Genomic DNA, 21,195 nt, shown 5'->3' on the forward strand with positions numbered 1-21,195 from the left:
GAAGGGCTTTCACTGAATTATTAATGTGATGGTTACATTTTACGAATTAGGAATATTGGCATTGTAATAACTCCTTTTACTATGTATTTTTTTGTACTGCAAAATCTGCAAAATTTGAGGTGACCCTATAGCTCACAGGTCAAAGTGCTGAGCTTCGTAGCATTAAGAGCTTGAGTTCAAATCCAAGCTTTTATGTTTGAATCTGATAAGTTAATCCTCTTATGATACAAAAAATACATCGGTTTTATTACCAGGCAACAATCTCGAAGCTTAGTGTTTTGGAAAAGTGCAGCCATTATATGTAAAAGGTAAAAAAGCCACTCGAAAGAAGTCATTTAAAACATTTCTTCAATGGGCATTGTCTCACACACCGGGGCACGTTGCTCTGTAAGATTTCCAAGTGGATTCTTCATCTCATGCTGTAATGTGGAAAGCAACTGAATACGCTGCAGTTAAAAGAGCAAACAAAATTGAGCCGGAAAAAAAAACTGCTTAGGAAGTAACGAGATTACAGTGGTGTAAGCTGTGTGTGGAGGAATTCAAGCCCCGTACAACTTCAGCGCCCTGACTATAGAAGCTGTATGAAACTATGTTTGCTTAGAATGGCTATTCAAACAATGCCTTTGACTTTGAAAAGCCAAGCCAATGCTCTCCCGGGATAAAACACAAAGATTCTCGACTCCACCATTGCCCCTAGATTCCTTAGCATTCTGGTGTACCTGCTGGCAAAGCAGCAGGTACAAATGTATGCATGCTGAACTTCTTTCGCAACGTACGTAGCCAACTGTGCTAGTCGGAAAGTCTGACATTTTTATTTGCGATTTTTTTTTCATCACAAAGGGTAGCGTGTACGATTTATATGCACACATCTTAAGTTTCCGGATACAAACGTTTAATTATATGTTGACAAAGACAAGAACAAGGGGCTGGCACAAACAATCCTGTTGATGCAGCCACACCTTCAGCATCACTTCCTTCCTTCTGCCAGATCTCACAGTTGTTGCACAGTCGACACCAGACCTCCAAGGTCTGTCCTTAGAGTCTCCCACCATCTGGCTTTAGGTCTTCCCCTTGGTCATCACATTGTCAGTACCCATTTCAATGTTGGAGTTTAGTCTTCCTCTCTGACTACCCGTGATATGTTGTCTTACGTTTCTGTAGTTTCCTCTGCAGGGTGAAGCGACTACTGTTGGTGGTGTTTATATAAGTGCCTTCCGATACAATGCCTTCCATTGTAAATGTGTCATCACACAGCAGTGTATAAAATATAACTGTATATCCTGGAAAATGAAATTGCTTCTGCAAATGACTTTAAAACAATTTCAACTTAAAATTGCTTAAAAAAAAGTGTGATGGGCAATTTGTACCATATTCTTCGCATTCAAATATGCTACGGAAAGTAAGACGCAAGTCAAACTTGTGCCCCGGTATCGGTAAAGTTATACAAATGTAAAAAAAATACAAAGACAAAAATCCCCCCTATAGTCTGCACAGATTATTTGGGCAAGTGCTGTTAGCGAGCACCTATTAAGTCCGGCACGGCACCACTCCCGACTGCATTTGGCTCCCCAGTGGTGGTGTTTACACACCGCACCAAGTACTCATTTGAGGCTGAGTCGACCTAGGGGTGGCCCAGGACTGGTTCAGATATTCATCACTCCTTTTGTCAATCAGGAATTAAACTCGAGTTGCCGGGTTCGTAGCGCAGCGCACTACCGCTCCCCAGATACAAATGTGGTCACACACTGACACCGACTGGAGTATGAGATGCAGCCTCAACTTTTACTAAAAACATACAGGGGTGGGATGGTAGTGCGAGGAACACATCTTATAATCTGGAGAATATGGTGATTGAGAAGCAGTGTACACAGTGTAACGGCCAATGCACTGCTGGATGAAGGCCTCCCCACGCTGTGTCGATCTTGAGACTGTTCGAACATACTTGACCAGTGTTCAGTATGAGTTGGTGAGAAACGTTTGGGCGGTGCGCGGGAGGGTTGTGGACAGGACTGGCTAAAATATTGCCGCTCACCGCTGATGTTCGCCTTCGCCAGGACTGAGATATCCATCATTTTTAAAGCAAACACTTAAACAAATAAGTAATGCAGCACCAATGATTGTTTAAGAGTATGCATGCACGCATGTTGAACTTCTTTCACATCCGTACGTAGCCGGCCATGCAAACCAGGGATGCGGGCGAAAGGACAACAAGTAAATCATGAAAATCAGTTATAAAGAAATTAATTTGAAATCTGGATTGAAAAGTGCATAGGTCCAGTGGCTTCCAAATATAAGAAGGAAGAGAGTTCCAGACGGTCGCAGAAGCGCGTCTTAAAGCGCGCGATGCAGTGGCCGTCTTTGTTGGATGGCCAGCCAAAAGCTGCTGCGAGGATGACTGGAGTTTGCGTGATGATGGTTTATGTTCCTTTGACGAGATCAGCAAAGGCATTGTGGTTCAATTGTGGCGAGCACTTCGTGTGTAATGATTGCGACCTCATAATGTATTCGTTTGGCAACTGGATGTTAATGTAATAATGCCTTTACTGACAATAGTCGTATGGAACAGAACAAATGTGGAGACACACGACGGAAGAATGGTCCTGTACCCTTTCAGAACCGTTGTGTCCCATTATTATTTTGAAGGCTTTCAACCGAAAGTTTGCTTTCTCGCAAGTTCGTTTTTTTTTTTAATATCTGATATTCAAAGCCAATACAGCAAATACAAAGAAAAATTATGTGCGACAACAAGACATTAAGGGGCGCAGAGTTGTGGCTCTAGCGTATAGTGCACATGCCCATACACATGTATACTTCCTCAGCGCATGAGCAATAGTTGCTTTTGATGTGGGCCTTACAGCTTAAGTGAGATTGATTCCACCCTTGCTGTTTATTTTGCCTACAGATGTTTGCCTACGCTAAGTCATCTCGGCCAGGTCTGTTTAGTAAAAGAGACTTTGTAACCCACTGACCCTTGCCTGGTGAAGCACATCTTTAATTGATTGCTCGTTGACTTTCACAACAATGAATGGAAAGTCAATAAGTCAAGTTGAATGCCTATCGCGCCGTCGGTAAACTGTTGACTTTGCGAAATGCAATACAATGTACTCATAAGTGCCACTCCGTGAGACGTTAACAAAAAGGGTGTCATGAGGAGAGACTGGCTCCCGCATCAGGAATGTGGAATTGGCACCCGCTGGCTGAGAGTCTACAATGGGGATGAACATTGTCCAATGTTTGTATGAGCAAGGGGACACTCGCAACTTTAATGTACCTGTTCGCCCGATGCGTGGCCTTCTGTGTATATATGTATTTTTTTTCTCCCTTTTGAGGCCACAGTATTATGGGCGAATGTGTTGAGTTTTCTTTGCTTATTGTGCTTTTGCACCGCTGCCAATGCAGCAGCGTCACCGAATAATTTATTGAAATTGTTAAATGGCTGAAAAAGTCAGCACTCTGGTCGGAAGTTTGTTTCGCCCTCTCTCTCCCTCCCTCTCATGAAAATGGTAAAAAAAAAACCACGTGTGAAAATTAAGAATGGGTTTTAGCCTTTCTGGCAATTAAACAAGTATTAAGATGTTCAAACACCAAATATAAACCTTTTGCAAGGAATCAAGATACTGCATTTAACCACACACAGTACTTGTGAACATGGAAACAGACATGCTCTGATGATATATGCATTGTCTTTGACACTGATTGGCCTACACAAAGACACCGCATATCTGATCAGAGTTTGTGTTTGCATGTTCACCACAAGTTCGTGTGGCTAATGCAGACTTGATTCCTTGCAAAAATCTATTTGGTGTTTGAACATCTTAGCACCTGTTTTATTGCCAGAAAGGCTGAAACCTATATATATTCTATATATATACTTTGATACTGGCAAAAAAGGTCCCATGATATGGTAAAAACATATTCACCGAACCCACTTATACAGGTAGGATTTCTATTGATGAGCAAACAACTGAAATCAGTTTTTAATCGCGTACAATTGTCCAGGGTCCAATGATTAGTTCATTGTACCACGAACGGCGCGACCCGTGTTAGCGTCCCAGCTGCAGTTAGCCGCCCGAATGGCGAGCGATATTTGACCTCGTCTTGTCACTTCTCTCCCTTCACACAGCATTGGCCTGACGAAGGGCTGTTAAATATTCAGTACACATTGTTAATAATGGTATTCATCTGAATAAATATGTAATGGTAGGTTCAAGCAGCAATGCAGATGAAGAAAGTGCAGCTCTGTGTATGGGAAGCACACCAAAGCAACGACAACAGTGACAAACTCAGTTTTCAATCCATCACTATTTAATATTTATTTATGTATCATCTCAATGCGATGAATAGCTCGGGCGAGGAAGATAATGCTTGCAGGGTCACGGACGTGGCAAATGTGTAAGGGCAGCAAATGTAATGTATACATTATGTACAGGTGTGTATATATATAAGAAATTAGATGTAAATGTAAACATTTTTGTTAGCACATTTTTTCGGATGTTATGGTGGCAGAATGCACATGACTCACATACGGACTTGGGCTGTGTTGATAACCTAGTGAGAGTCCACTGGGACAAAAGTCTGTTCTACAAGGGAGGCCTGGGATTACACAATCAGAAGGCTGCGAGTCCAAGTGTTGGTCAGGGGTTACAAGTAAGCTCATCAACTCACCATTATAGATAGATTACAGTGCAGTGCCACTTTGAAGTACGTCAACGGCGATTACCATTTGGAGAGAATGGCCTTCACCATTGAAATGTGGCATTTCCACTAATAGCACAGCGTCACTGAGAGGGATGAGCAGCATTTGTTTGAGCAGGGGAAACATTTTTTTCACATATCGAGGGTATTTTGGCCTACTCTTTCACACTGGCCAGACATCACAGCCAACCGTGGTTGGCTACGTACGGTTCTAAAGAGGTCCAACATACACACGCGGCCTTTTGACACCGCACATGACCAACTGACCCACGAACTATGGTGCACCCAGTTATACTGCTGGGTTGGAAGAAGAAGGGGGGGGGGCGGGTTAGGAAACTCGCACCATGGTTGCAGTCTCCACGCTGGGGGGAATGATCCCGGCGACATGTGGACACATCTGGGTCGCAAGTCAAGTCGGTTGCCCACTACACCACGGCAACCACGGCAGCCTCCCGGGGTTGTTGTTGTTGTTGTTGCTGTTGTTGTTGTTGTTGCTGTTGTTGTAAGTAGGCGGGAAGAATAAGTGAAACTAAACAAGCATCAGTCATACCTGCCGTGCAGATCACGGGTTCTCAGGGGCCTCGGCAGGCTCGCTGTCTGTGTAGGGCCCTCCCACAGCCAGGCGCGACATGGCCTTCCTCGCATGGTACACCCCTGCCGATGGATTTTCGGAGCCGCTTCCTTCCTTGTAGTCCTGGGTTTCGGTGCCCGCGTCTTTGATTCCAACTCCCGGACCAACTGCGCCTTTCAGCTCTGCTACGGATGAGTCTGCCTCTCCACTGGTCGTGCTGCAAAGACAAGATTGACAACTGTTAAGCTCTGTGTATTCAACAGCGATACATGGGTGCCTTTCATTTGGGCTGTAAAACAAACAAAATAAGAGAGAGGGAAGGTGAATGAATCACTTGCATTCGAAACGAAAGGTTCCTTGAGAAATCGCATAATGTCTGATTGAGACAAATCCAACAAAACAAGAGGGCAGTGGAAGGTAGAGGCACGGACAAAGATTCGGGGCTCTTAGGTCAGGTACAAGGGATATACCAGACGTGTGAGCGGGGGACCAGCTGCAGAGAGGGTGGTGAATAAGCGACCACTCAAGGTGCTACAGGACGAGGAGGACCACGATCTGACTGGCTACCAAACATCTAACACTGGACGGGATGAAAGCTATTAGGGGTCTCCGAGGCTAAAGACTAAAAAAAGTAACTGCACTCTAACAATACAAGTATTATTATAATAATAATACAAGTATTATGAATTATCTTAGTTGAAATATGCAGAGGTTTGCACAGAAGTTTTCATGCCTCAATGACCAAAAGAATAGGCTATCGGTCAACCAATCCACATCATTAGCGCAATATGGTGAGATACATTATTTTTGTTTGTACAACCAAATATTTTGTTTTGTGCAAGCTAACATAGCCTTGCATCGAGAGCATCATAAAAATCAATCACGTCAGGAGTTCATCGAATACTGTACGTTTGTATTACTTTTTAAAGCACGCCTTCATATTTTCGAAGCATTGTTGAGGGTAAAATCGTAGTGTTATGTTTGAAGGCCTTTACAAACAGGTCTAAGGCATATTCTTGGTTCTTTCGGTAAAGTCACGTAGAAGGGAAACAATAAAATAATAAAAATATAAAACAATAAAATTATCACGACGTTTTGACTGCAACACAAGCAATCATCATCAGGTGTGAAAACCACAGCAAGAAAATTTGAAAAAAGTGGCGGTTTTTTAACGTTAGCACCACGCAGAGCGATTTGGCAGTTATTCAGATGGACGAGTCCATCTATGTTCGGAAAAGAGGAAGGGGGGAGACGAAAATAATGGATGCGGTCTGAAAGCTTTAAATCAAAATGTAGGTCTACGGCAGCTATTAAGATGGAAGTTTAGTATCTAAAGGGTACCGTGCCATCTAAGTTAAAGGTCATAGTGTGTATGTGTGGGATGAGTGGGGAGTTGGGGACCGTGACAGGATATGGGGACTCTGGGAGTGGGTGTTTATCGTCTGTTATTGATGCGCTTCTGCGGACGTCAGGAGCACTCTTCCTTCCGATATTAGAAAGCCACTGCCGCTATATGTACTTTTAAATATAGGTTCAAAACGGATTTCTTTACAACTTATTTTTGTGGTTGAGTTTGTTGTCCTTACCCCGCACCTCCGATTAGCACGGTTAGCTGTGTACGGTGCGAAAGAAGTTCAACATACACACGTACGTTTGAAATGTTTGTATCTGTTCACGCTTACAGTGGCTTTCAGACAGCATACATTATAAAAAATGTCGTCTCCCCCCTCCTCTTTTCAAAAAAAAAAATAGATGGACTAGTCCTGGGTAAACTGCCAAATCGCTGCGCGTGACGCTAACGTTTTTATGAATAAATAAATGCGCCGTTTAAAAATAAATTTATGCAAACCAACACACCTGAAGATGACCGTTTGAGTTATGGTCGAAACGTCGTGAGAATTTTTTTAAATATATATTTTATTATTTTGTTGTTTCTCTTCAACGTGACTTTACCGAAAAAACTAAGAATATGAATTACTGCAGTCACGAAAGCTTTAAATCAAAATTTAAATCAAAATTGGTCACCAACTGTTAACAAAAGCAAGTTGGCTCGGTTGGGCGCGGCACACAGGTCGTGGCTCGAAGCGATGACGAGCGATGGTCAAGCATTAAAACGGAGTGGGAAGCGTTCACCAAGGAGATGCGGCGATCAGATCGGTTCACGAGCAGGTGTTAATTAATAATTGTTATTGCAACGCAGGCCCGTGAGAGGTGGCATCAGCTTTGGGAACTTTTCATCCAACGGTGGATTGAACCTGGCTGACGATGATCATGATCATTTGGCTCAGTTGGACTTTCAGGAGTCAAGTCATGGTCTGACAGATGTGCAGATGCAGACACAAACATAGAAAGTGAACATTTGATCAAAATCAGGCGAGGTTCGGTCTACCGGTTCGTGTCTTACGATGCCGTATGAATAAACATTTTTTTTTTTTAATGAGAAGCATAATTGAGTTTGAGTTCATATTATTTGCTACACAGATGGTGCCGTTTAGACAGTTCCCGGGAGATCCGTGTTTCTGCGGTGAGCACAGCAGCAGCAACAAAATAAATACAAAACTATTAACATTGCAGACGACAAGAACAGAGTCCTTAGGGGATATAGCACAACGAACAAACGAGGTATTTGCCTGTAATTGGTATAAACTGTCATACTTGTTTTCCCCTAACACAAACACCACGGTACACTTCAAAGTAAATACCAAGTGAAATAAATACAGGGGGAAGTCAACAGTTAGCCATCATAGGGATAGACTGGCCCCTGCCATGGGAACGTGGAATTCACGTATTTGGCTCCAGATTGTCAAAGGAGATGAGCTACCCCAAGCTTGTTTGATCGGAGACTTTGTACTTCGAAGTGATATGCACCATGCTCAGTGATGTGACAATCATATACAGATAAACTTGCATTGTTGAATGTTGCTGCGATTAAACACTTTATTATTACCAGTGTTGTTTGCTTAGATAATGAATATGCAGTATTCACATACATTTATTTGCCATGAACGAACAAACAAACTCTATTTCATACAGTTTAACACGTAGGTTTTGGCGACCAATATCATCCAAAATACAGGTTTTTTGGGTTAGATCGTGTAAATATAAATGTGTTGTTAAACCCGCCACCACCTGACACAGCTAATTAGTAAGGTTTGTCACGTAAACAGAACATGCCAATTCGTTACTAGTACAGCACACCGGTATGTTGGAGAGCAAATCCACAACATTTACAATCTGAGTATGACATTTCACCAGTAATTACAGCTAGCATGGTCACGCGGCCAGCCAGATTCGTCTGGCTCTCCGCCTGATGATGCTGATTTGTCTGGCTGTCCGCCTGATGAAGCTAGCTGTAATTACTGGCGAAACGTCGTACTCAGATTGTAAATGTTGTGGCTTTGCTCTCCAACACACCGGTGTGCTGTACTCGTAACGAATTGGCACGTTCTGTTTACGTGTCAGGTGGTGGCGGGTTTAACGACACATTTATATTTACGCGATCTAACGCAAAAAAAACCTATATGATCTATTTAATACATTTTACAATTGTAAATTACAGTCATTCGAAAATCTTCATTTGAAAATTACATGCAAGAGTAAAAAGTGTGGCCATGATAACTACTGTATTGGCACGAGGATTCAGTTTCATGTTTTTTTAATTACCCGCGTGAGAATTCAAGAGAGCAGGATAGTCTCACATGCAGGAGTGACCTGTGTACTTTTGTAAAATGAGGACACGAATCTCAAAGGTTGTGTAATTAAACCGTACTAAATCGAGTTTAAATGGCCCTATAAAGACAATGCACCTTTGCAACACAGCCACTAAAAGTGCATCTTAAATTCTGTATTGCTAAGATACATTTGAACACATCCTTTATTAGGGGGAGTTATAAAAGGAATAGTAAACATAATCCTGGCTTTACTTCACCCCTGTTCACGGTGCAATAAAGATGTATGGGTCACCTGACTTTATTATCCCTTTCGGGCTCAAAGGTCACGATGCTACAATCACCTGTCGGTCTGCAATTTTCCAAAGTCCGGTCGTCTGACTTGAAGGTATGCTACTGCTCTCCGGAACAAAGCGATAAAACGGTCGACAGCCGATGTCATATAACCCGAAGAACTTCTAATATAAACAATTTTCAAATAACAATTGATCCGTGTGGCACTATAGTTATAGAACACTTGACTGACAACCTTCCGGTTGTAAGCTCGAATGCTGTCTGCGTGTCACCTCGGGCCCATTATCCCCCTGGTGGGTGTGCAATGAGTACCACTTAGTGGCAAGTGAACATTAGCTTGCCTCTAGAGTCTAGAGAAAGTGGGCCCTGCCAGAAGGACTGGTCATGGCCAGCAAAAACCAGTCAAACATTTAGTTATTACATGTTGCTGCGAGGGACTCCCAAATCTCCCCCTTGCCGTCAGCCAATCAGTGAACACGATCAATCGGTATACTCCTTGCTTTCAGGCGCAGTGTTAATACTGCGCTTTGAGAGCACGAAGGGTCTGGGTTCGATTCCCAACTCGGGAGTTTGTATACGCTCTCCGCTTGATCCGCATGGGTTTCCTTTGGGTTATATTGTTTCCTTCCATAGCTAAAGAAACATACAATGTAACCGGTATTTGCCAAGCATGGCAATGCTGACATTTTGACCTGTAAATTCTTCAACTGGGATTGCATAAAAGCAACATCGCCCCCGATTCCGAAAATGTTCATGGGCTGTCCTGAAAAAGACTCGGTGAGACTTTCCTGGGTCAACGAGCATGACTAATAAGAGATAACAAACAGTACATTTCCATGTTTCACTTCCCTCGGTGCGCTCATGTCTCTCATAACCTTACTCATCTTAGTCTGAATTTCGATTTAAAGCTTTCGTGACATGCATGGATTCATATTCTTGGCTCTTTCGGCAAAGTCACGAAGAAGGACGGCTGCTTGCGTTGTGGCCGAAACGTCGTGAGAATTGTATTATATAATGTTTGATTTTTATTATTTTATTATTTATCTTCTACGTGACATTACCGATAGAACCAATAACATCTTAGTCTGCATTTTCGTTCATCCTAGTTAATTTCATTTTGTCAAAGTCACGCATGGATTTTGATTCCCCATAGCCATCGTGTTCATCAACTCATTAGCCACCGTTAGCTAAAATAAAAACCGCAAACTTTAACACTGCCAGCAATGGAGATGGGCACCCCCTCAAGCGAGTGTGGCTATGTTGGAGGTGCGTTTAAGTCTGGAAAGAGAGCTCTGTGTTATCATTGGCTTCATCATGACAGAGTGATCCACCAACTAAGAGGGCCTCCCATTAAACATGGGAAGTTGGGCCAACATTGGTCCAACGGTTTCAAATACGTTGACCCGACGTTACACGTTTACTGGACTGCTGGTAATTTATAAATAACACCCAATAGGCATTTTTGTTTACTTCTCAAACAACAATATATATCTGCCATAATGCATCAAATGCTCTCTCTGGACGGCGCAAGGCACTCTGTATGCACGGTGCATTACTTGCTTGTTATCGTTGAATCTTAAACAACAATAATAGCCGTGCTGATTGCACAACTGTGCCGGGCGGTCACTGTGGTGCAAATCTTCATCCCGACGGCCCGTGATCGCTACAAGGGTGACCAATGGGGGTTCGGTGGGGAAGGGGAAAAGCGTTGCCCGAGGTGGCGGCCGTGTGCAATTGTTCAGTGGGCTGCGACGATTTGTGTCTCCTATGTTCCGTCGTACACAAGGTGCGGTGCAGCGGCGTTTCTCATAATGTTCGGCGTTAATAAGCAAATTTTATGAGATTTCACAGTCAAAACAAAGGAAAGGCAAATCGCAGCGTCTCTATGCTCACACAAGCATTGAAGTCGCACTAATCTCTACTGACGGCTCTGAGCCAAAGGTAAAAAAAATCAACACGGGAGAATGTCAGTTACCACTGAGCTCTGGGAAATGTGGCGCTCGTTGATTGATGCTGGAGGAAACTGTGTGGAATATGAGTAACAAAATAAATAAGGAGAAAATACGCCTACTGTTAATATCCGTCCCTCCATATAAAACAAAATGAACATATATATTTTCGATTACACATTTTATCAGTCACGCAGCCTTCCTCGAAGCTTGGACCCATATCTAACAGAAAGGGCTCTTACCTATAAAGTCCTGGCAGTTCACCAGCATTGGTTCTTGAGAACTGCTTTCTCTGTTTAGTTTTGCTGTCTTTCCCCCACACTTCCGTTTAGCGCGGCCCGCTATGGTCGGTGCGAAATAAGTTCAACAAACAGAACACACAAGCAAGCCTGACTGTGAACGACACACCTGAAGTGTCAAAACCGGTCCATAATTTGCTTCGTGAGCAACCGATGCTGCCGAAGTGACACGCTTCCAGAAGAAGTCCGTGTGGCTGGTGGGTTCCGTAATTTTTTTTTATATATATGTGTGGAGAGAGCGATATGGGGATGTATTTTTGTGAGCACATGGAAAAGTGGCCGTGGCAGAACCGTGCAGCAGCGGCAGCAGCAGCAGGAGCGGCGGCGGCGGTGGAGCGCAACTGAGGCACATGGGGGCACCTGCTGAAGGGGCTGAGTGGGGTGTGGATGGTGTGGCGGCGCGTGTGGCCGCTGCCGGCCCGTAGCAGCACCATCTTCCTGCCCTTGGCCCCGCCCCAGCTGCCCTGCTGCCTGTAGCCCACCTGGGCAGCAGGGGCACGGAGAGAGAGAGAGAAGAAGAAGACACGCGAGGGTGCAGTCAGTTAGGGGCGTTGTGGCGATTCACACATCGCTTCCCCAGTGGGGTGCCACGGTGGCGAGATGTTAACTACCTCACCTCGTACACAGGGGGACGTGAGTTCGATCCCGACCCTGATGGCTGATGTATGTTTGGAGTTTGCGCGTTCTCCCCGTGGTCGCGTGGATTTTTTCTCCGAGTCCTCTGGGTTTTTTTTGTATTTTTTCACTTTTAGAAAAATGTGTGTTCGGGAATTTTGGCTCCTGTAAATGTCCACGCGATAAGCCACTTTGTCGGGCAATCATTTGTGGCCAGGTCGCATCTAAAAAAGAGCTGTATAGCTCAGCGGACCCTTACCTGATAAAACAAAAACAGTAGCAGTAATAGTAGTAGATGCCATGAACGGTCATGCATCGGGGAGGGTGGACGGTACTCCACAACTCTGTTTAAAATAAAGAAATACATTTGCTTTTTGAATATTATTTGTACAAGTTGTAAGTAATTCATGCTTAAATGTAAGTAATTCATACTTACATGCATAATTTGATGCATTTACCATCAGTGTACAAATCGAATTTATTGATGAACTGAGTGAGCATTGCATGCCTCACAGTCAACATTAGAGGCATTTATTTACATATAATGTTGAGCCCGTTATCAATCCACTGCTGGATGTGGGCCACTGCACACCACGTTAGCCATGGGGTTTGTTCGACCATACTTCACCATGCAAGTCAGTGGTGTGTTGGTGAATGGAGCCCAGGATTAGTTCGGATATCACTGGCCGCTGACATTGGATGTTGCCGGCTATCGAACTCAGGTATTTGGTTGAAGAGTGTGCTAAATCACAGTGCCACCACTCCCCGTAGTCTTCTGTTGGGTAAGCGTTAAATGCAGTATATTGTTTCAGGATTTTTAAGAATAAGCCATTGAGCCAGAAGGAAAATCCCTTTGGGAACCCATGTTTCTCTTGTGACAAATGCAATGACACTCTCAATGTTCAGAGCTCGATTATATTCAGCTCTTCATCTGTTCTCGATATTCCTATAACATTTCATATTAAGAAAAGAACAATTATCAGTCTCTTGGTCCCCTCTTTTCATTTTGAAATTGCTGCTCTCTTGAAAAATCCTTTAAAAAAAACATGCACACCAAAACAAGACCATCCAAAGATCTATGGTTGGCTTTACTGTTCTTATACATTTCAATTGTCCAACTATGTATGCATACTCTACTATATATAGCAGAAACACCTCTTATCCACGGTGATGTGGGAGACAAACATTACGGACCCTATTATCTCAGAATTTACTCCAGTTTTCCACCAGAAAAATGAAGATAACTCGCAGATAATAGTATTAATTTCCAGATTAACTCCACAGGAACATACAGGAAGCCATCCTGCAATTCAGGACAGGAAAATTGCAGATAACTAATCTAGATTTGAAGTTTTCGTGACTGCAGGGATCCATACTCTTTGGTTCTTTCGGTAAAGTCACGTAGGTATAAAATAAAATGAATTAAATCAACGACGTTTCGGGTGCAGACACAAGCGTCCGTCATCAGGCGGGACAACCACAGCAAGAAAAAATTGCTGAAGTGGGCAAAAAGGAGATAACTGTGGATAAAAGGAAGACTAGGGGCATAGATAATAGGAGTGTTCGCAAACCCTATAGGTGCCACGAATAATAGGAGTTGTGGGTAATACGTGTCAAGGATAATAGGGTCATAGATGGGAGGCGTTCTGTAATGTTTGGCTCTGTTCATGTGGCACCATGGTTAGAGCACTCGGTGTACAATTGAAAAGTTACACATTCAAACTATGGTTGTGGGTCAACTTAGCTCATCGCCTATTGCGGGCTAGCATAAATCAACGGTGGTTGTACAATGCAAGATTAAGGCTCCCAGTATAGGAATGTGGCATTTCCAGCACTGGCTCAGGGCCACCAACATAGAGATGAGCACCACCCTACTGACTTTTTTATACAATTCAAAGGTCCTTTACCCTCGTGGGCAGATTGTCCCCATCTGTCCAGACTATAATATCCTTCCTGATGAGTTGGCTCGGTCCCACGTTTATCTGTCTCAGATTACCACGTCACTTTCTCTATGGGGGTTTCCACGCTGCTCACCCATCTGTGAGATATCCCCTGGGTGCGATGTGTGTGTGTGTGGTGTCTTTTTGTTAAGGTTCGTGTCTTCAGGGCCACTGCTGTAGATCACATTGCTGGATCTGCTGCTTGAAACGTTGACTAAATGCACGCTGTATATATAAAAAATACTGCCTTGTTTTATTTCGCTTCTGGATGAAGGCTTCCGCACACCATGCCTCTCTCCCCATGTGTTTCTCTACTCGTGTCTCTCTCGGCGTGTGTCTCTCTCCACGGTTGTCTCTATTCCCGTGTGTGTCCCCCTCAATGTGTGTCTCACATGGGGGTTGTTTGACCATACTTCCCAATGCTGGTCAATGAGGGCTGCTGAAGGTGGGGAGGCCAGGACCAATACAAAATATCACGTGCCAGTGATGCTTGTCATGTCTGGGAATTAAGTTCAGCTCAACGGGCTCATAGTGCAATGCGATAACTGCAGTGTTTCAAAATACATATATATAATTGAAGGACACTAGACCCTTCCTATGAAGGTTGAAGGTTCAATAACCCCCAACCCAATTATGATTTGGTTGGTCGTATACAACACCAACGTGAAAGGTAAATACACGTATGAACAGTTTCATCCCACGTATCACGGTGCCACCCTCGCCATAGCCACACTACTTCTTGATTAGTGAAGGCGAAGCTACAGCCTTGCAGTTGCCTGCTCACTCCACTGCGAGCAGAAAGAGGTCCAACAGAGGTCACTCAAAGGAGCACCTCTGCAGAGTGTTTGGCTTACTCTGCCACACTTGCCAATAAAGGTGGGAGTACCCACACTTTACCTCTCCAAACGTGACTTCCCAGTCGACTAACCGTGCTGCACCCATTTATACTGCCTGGGTGAACAGAGACAGAGGGTATTTAAGAAATGTCCCCCATTTGTCCACGGCCACGCGGGGAGGTTGCACTGTCGACCTCTGGATTTCAAGTCCAGTGTGCCAACCATTACACCACAGTGGCAGCAATCCTTTATATTTATTTACATAGGCGCACAGTTGCCGAACGAATACATCACGAAGTCGCACTCATTACACACAGAGTGCTTGTCACAAATGAACCACAAGACCTTTGCTGATCTCGTCAGGGAGCATAACCCATCAAGCGAACTCCGGTCATCCTCGCAGCGGCTTTTGGCGTAACCATCGAAGAAATATGGTCACTGCATCGCGCGCTTTCAGATGCGCTTCTGATATTAGTAAGCCACTGGAGCTATGCACTCGTAAATCTAGATTCAAAACTAATTTCTTCAGAACTACGTTTTTGTGTTTAGTTTGTTGTCCTTCCCCGCACCTCCGATTAGCACGGTTGGCTATGTACAGTGCGAAAGAAACTTCAACATACATACATTTATTTTCATCCACTTGAATGGTTCCTGTCAAAAAGAGTTGTCTCTCTGGAAAATTAGATGGTGTGAGTTATCAAGCTATTCTACCGTACTTTTGATCACTGATCTGCAGACAAATGGAAGGTTTGACAATTTCACGCACTTTTCTATTTATTGGGTTGGCTCATGCTCTGCTGCTGTATCTTTTTCACGATATATTATTCTTATTCCAAACCTACTTTCCAAAGGATAATTGCATGTGAACGGGCCCTATCAATCACCTACAGCTTTCCAAGCTTCCTTTTGATCATATGTTTTGGTTCTCAATGGTTTGCGTTGGTGCCTTAAAACAGTTAACAAAAAAATTAAGTACACATATCCCCACGGGCTCTCATCCTGTAAAGCAAATATAATGAAACAATATAGTATTACCTAATTGTTTATGCATAATCACCTTTGACATATGTCCTGGACAAAAAAACTGCGGGCATAATGCACTTCTTCAAGGACATGCTGATGGATTTTGTGTAATGCACAAAGACCGAGTGCTTTTGACCCGTTTCTGCACGTTGTTTGAAACTCAAGGCTTTGCCGCCCGCACTATTTTTCTGGTGTGATCAGTCATTCTCATCATTTGCAGATTCGATGATGGTCATAACGGAGTGGGGGGGTGAGCTTGGGTTCTACGGATCAAATGCCCGTTAGGAATGTAATTTATTACCATGTGGTGAGCATGAAGCAAATTTTTATAATCCCATTGACAAACGTAACTCTACACGGACCGAGCCACAGCGTAGAATCTGAGATGGCCTTCAAAATAAAATAAAAAGGGGTGTACTTTTCACATCTTATTCTTCTCTGCAGTGGTAAAGGTCAGTGGTCCTGTTAGCCTCAGGTTATGGAATAATGAACTCAACATTTGTTGACCTTTAGCGAAATCCACCTTTTTTGCAGTCACCGTTTGAGTAGGACGGCTGTTATAAGCGTGTGCTTGACCACACATGGCGTGCCGTTTTAAATAAATACTCCCCCACGTTTTAGTTTTCTTTACAGTAAACTAAATATTAAGTGTTGATGTTGAGAGCGTGACCACGTAATTTTTAAAGCATATGTCAAAGTAAAAAAAAAAGCCCGCCCAAATGTCCTCGTACTGGAATGAACACTGGTGCAATGGTTATCTCTGTTGGTGGCATAAGTCAATGTGGAAATTCCACATTACTAGGCAGGGGCCAGTCTAGCCATGCAATGGTCAAGAATGATTTTCAACAACGTGGTGCTCTTTGTTCTCTCGGCCTCGGATGGATGATAGGCTGGTTGACCTCTGACTGGAATTTGAGTGATATCTAACCAAAATGACACCAGAATTCATACTTATGCATGCACAGTACAATGATGTACAATATATATGTGAGATCCTTGTTTGGACCATGATCCTGAACATTTTATCATTAAATTGGAAACATTTCAATAACAACAATTTACAGCTCTCTACCAATTAACTGCTGGATGATGGCCTTCCTAAGCCATGTCTGTTATTGTTTAGCCATACTTCACCATGCTGGTTCGTGTGTGTGTGTGCGTTGGTGAACGGGGATAGAGCAGAACTGGTTCAGTTATCACTCGCCACTGATGATAACCACAGCAAATAATCGATAAAAGGTCGCCGGGTTCACAGCGCAGTGCCGCTAACCACTGTGCCACCACTCTACCTCGTTGCGTTCACCAGAATGTCACCCTCGGATATTTTCGTAATGATATACTGCATATCGTAAAAATGAAAAATGTATGCACCTATGAAAACAATCTTCCCTGCCAAGTCTACATAGCAACGTTTAAAGAGTGTATACTTTGGCAATGCAAGCACCTGTTACGTACATTTTAATCAGCCTCTGCCTGAGCTCAATTTGTGTAGCAAACAGCGGAGGTGCAGCTGCAGTCAACGTTAAAACAACACGGGGAACGTAGGATCTACGGATCTAAATGTGAGCAAGTCAAGGGTACACACTACAGGCAGTCATTCTCAAATGACCTGTACAACATCAATCCATCAAGATCCTATATTCAACAAAGTGATATCCAACGATGTCTGTAATTGATTATCCGTGTGATTTCTGCAAAAAGAGACTTACGTCTCTAGTTATGTATCGTTGGTTTTTTTTTACATAGGTGCATGCTGTTTTCAAAATTGGAATTTGATCTATGGCTGTGACAATGGTTGAATCTTGCACATGATATCGCCTGATTTCATAAGATTCACTGTACAGTTGTTTTGGTAAATACCTAAAGAAATAACTCACTGGAAGAAGAAGCTGCTTACTGTAAAAATGTAGACTAAATTACGGGCGATAGGGCGACAAAGTGGTAACACTTGTGCCTCGCAGTAAGAAGTCCCTGATTCGATTCCAAACTCGGGCACCTTTCTGTGTATAGTTTGTGCGTTCTCCCCCTGTTCTGCATGGGGTTTCCTTTGGGTTCTTCGGTTTCCTACCGTAACTACAAACGTACAATACAATTTGTGTTGGCCAAACATCCCAATTCTTGGAAAAGTATATTGTGACTCATTGTGGCTTTCCTGGGTAAATAAGTGACTATTATTATATAATTATTATAATAGCATTACATAGAAAGGAACACCCAACGAGTTTATAGAGGGTGACTACCTAACCCGCTTTCGAATGCTCTCGGCACCCCAAACTACATAACGAAGTCCTCTATTTTCCATTGGAGACCTGTTCATAAAACAATGGTGAGATCTGGTGGCTTGAAGACGATGGGCACTGTGAAAGAACATTATTCATGAAAGAGTTTACATTTTCCAAAGACGCATGTTGAGAATATGAACCTCCCCTAAATTGGCTCACGAATACTCACTGAATCCATTTAACTCGCCAAACAAATGCTGATAAAATAATCACAAATGATAGCAAAGCCCGGACATTCTACTCCTCTACTCGTGGATCGACACTCCATGATCATTCCTCCAGAGTTAACCAACAACAACCGAACGGTTGGAAATTGGCAGCATTATTCTGAGGAGAAACCGGATTATGCCATAGCAATGTGGAATGTCCACCATTGGCTTAAGGCTGCCCATGGAGGTTAGATGCTTTCCACTCTTGTCTGAACAGGGAGATACTTTGAGTATAGAATGTTGGGTTATACGGTGTCCACAAAGATAAACGACACACTTCCCATTCAAGCATGCTAGCTCTTTTACAAGCATAGAATAATAGATTCAATTTAGCCGAAAGTACAACCATTGATAACGTGAACCGGCCACAATCTTAACGGTAAAATTAAAAAGCTACGCCCTTTAATACGTTCTTAAAGCCATGATTAGTTGCGGGTTTTTCTCACCGCAGTAGTGTTAAATAACATATTTGATTTCCCCCATTTAACGTCAAAAGAAATCAATCAACATCAACCCCCTGAGCTCACAACAGTTCTGTGCCACAGTGCCAGAAGTATGTTTTCACTTTCTATGTAACATTTAAGTGAGTGTAACATTTAAAAGGAGGGAATATTGGTAAGAAAAGCACCTGTTTGTGTAAGCTATTGCGATTTCCAGTGCACCGTCAGGGCACCTGCTTGGCTCTTATACAACGTCAGAGAGTGATGTCTGCAGCATGGGCTACGGCAGCTGTAAAACGCCGTTGAGAAATGGAAAGTTAAACGAGTAAAATAATGTATAAATTGCATTGCCTCTGGATAGGGGCAATGCAATTTGCCTGAGAAGTGTCCTGCAACAGTCAAAGAGTATGGTATATTGTACCTTATTCTTGGTTCTTTCGGTAAAGTCACGTAGAAGGGAAACAATAAAACAATAAAAATATAAAACAATAAAATTATCGCGACGTTTCGACTGCAACACAAGCAATCATCATCAGGTGTGAAAACCACGTGACTTTACCGAAAGAACCAAGAATATGAATCCCTGCAGTCACAAAAGCTTTAAATCAAAATATTGTACCTTGTCAAATAGAGTATGCACAGAGCAAACGATATTTGCAATAAATATTACATTTGGGCCTTAACAATCTTACGCTCTGATATGCATAAAAATTGAAATCCAAAACGTATCCCTCACAGACAAAGTCTGTCGCGTACTTAAAAAAAAGAGGAACATCAATCCTTAATGTGCCCAGGCTTTAGTGATTGGCTGAAACAAGTTCATGAGGCCACGGATATTAGTGGAGAAAACGATTTACGTAGTATAACTGATTTGATTTTACAAGAAGTCAATAGAGTACAGCTGTTGCCATATAATGTAAGGAAATTCAGGATGTCAAAACGGAATGGGTATTTGCTACTCGGGTCGCCGAATTTGTAGAGCAGTGAGCTAACCGTGACACTACCGTTGCCCGGTCACACACGCACACACAACACTTGTAGAGAAAATGTTATGTCTACAATTCTCTGCAACCACTTACTGCTGCAATGCCAAGGGATTAACCTTCTTTTCACCCAGATTAGCCATGTGTTCCAGCATGCACACTTCACTCAAGGAAAACAATGATAATGAAACGGCAGGAAGACTCTTCTGTGCATTGCATGGCCTCATTAAAAAAAAATGTTACCCACACATATGCATATGCCCCTTTCGAAACCCCCCCCCCCCCAAAAAAAAAAAACTTCCACCTGCCCACAAAAGTCTTGCAAATCAGGGTCAGTGACATGCGCGGTATTTCTCGGAACGGTAACAGGATGTCTCTGAGGTTCCACCTTCCCGCTCTACTTGAATCGAACAAAAGTTATCTGCCCTCTACCCACTTCTCCTGCTTCAGTCGTCCACACCCCCCCCTCGCCCCCCTCGCCCCCGCTCGCTCGCGCCCCCCTCGCTCGCCCCCCGCTCGCCCCTGCCACCGCTGCTGCCGCGAAGCGAGCACCTTGACTCCCCTGCCTTTGCTGTAGGTGACGGCGGAGGAGCCGTGGCCGGGCCTGCGCGCGGGCGCCACCGAAGGGGCCGCCGCTTTGCAGTCGGCGGGCGGTCCGCGGTGCGCCCGCCCGATCTCGCACAAGCGGCGCTGTGCCGACCTCAGGGCCGTGGACAGCGCACCACGCTCGCCCGTCCTGCGCTCTGCTCGCACCGCACGGGCAGACGGGCAGACGTGAGAGGGGGAGAGGAGCAGCGACGTCGATTCGTTATTTTAATTTTTTTTTCTTCTTCACGAGCGGCGAGCAGCCCATCGAGAGCAGTGGCCGCTTCTGAGTTAGGAAGTTTTAGCCCTAAATTAATAGCAGTTGAATTCAGTTATAATTACACAACGGTTGTTCACATTTATATCCTTAGCTCTTTCGGTAAAGTCACGTTGAAGGGAAACAATAAAATAATAAAATATATATTCTTTGGGTCTTTCGGTAAAGCCACGTAGATAGATCAAATACAATTTTTTTTTATTTTATCTATCTCTGTGGCTTTATCGAAAGACCCAAAGAATATGAATTCCTCCAGACACGAAAGCTTTAAGTCAAGATTTCATGATGATTGAATGTCTTATACAATAATTGTTTAAATATGTCTTCATACAAACATGCATTCCAGTTCACGGGGTAGAGTGGTGGGAACATCTCTTCCAAGACATCTGGTCGGCGTGGAAGAGAAGGCCAAATGTACCATCGAGGGTTTCTCAAGAGATTCTTCTTGCAGAAGCCTCTTTGCTCAAAAGTGGTGTGATCAAGAAATTGCAGGGCTGCACCCCCACACGCCTTTATTCATGGTCAGCTC

At 43.5% G+C, this 21,195-nt stretch overlaps 1 protein-coding gene across 1 annotated transcript in view; it reads right to left on the bottom strand.

Annotated features, from left to right (window-relative positions):
• Positions 1 to 4,287: 4,287 nt before the first annotated feature.
• Positions 4,288 to 21,195, bottom strand: part of LOC116939867 (uncharacterized) — a 153,056-nt gene continuing 136,148 nt past the window's right edge. The window contains exons 7-9 of the mRNA XM_032948801.2: positions 20,357 to 20,547; positions 11,837 to 11,958; positions 4,288 to 5,483 (exon numbers count right to left, since the gene is read on the bottom strand). Of these exons, the coding sequence (XP_032804692.2) occupies positions 5,258 to 5,483; positions 11,837 to 11,958; positions 20,357 to 20,547 (539 nt within the window). The 3' untranslated portion in view covers positions 4,288 to 5,257. The remainder of the gene's footprint in view (positions 5,484 to 11,836; positions 11,959 to 20,356; positions 20,548 to 21,195) is intronic.

The sequence above is a fragment of the Petromyzon marinus genome, chromosome 7 (genome assembly GCF_048934315.1).
Source record: "Petromyzon marinus isolate PM22_M1 ecotype Great Lakes invasive population chromosome 7, UKy_Petmar_22M1.pri1.0, whole genome shotgun sequence".
NCBI classification, from domain to species: domain Eukaryota; kingdom Metazoa; phylum Chordata; class Hyperoartia; order Petromyzontiformes; family Petromyzontidae; genus Petromyzon; species Petromyzon marinus.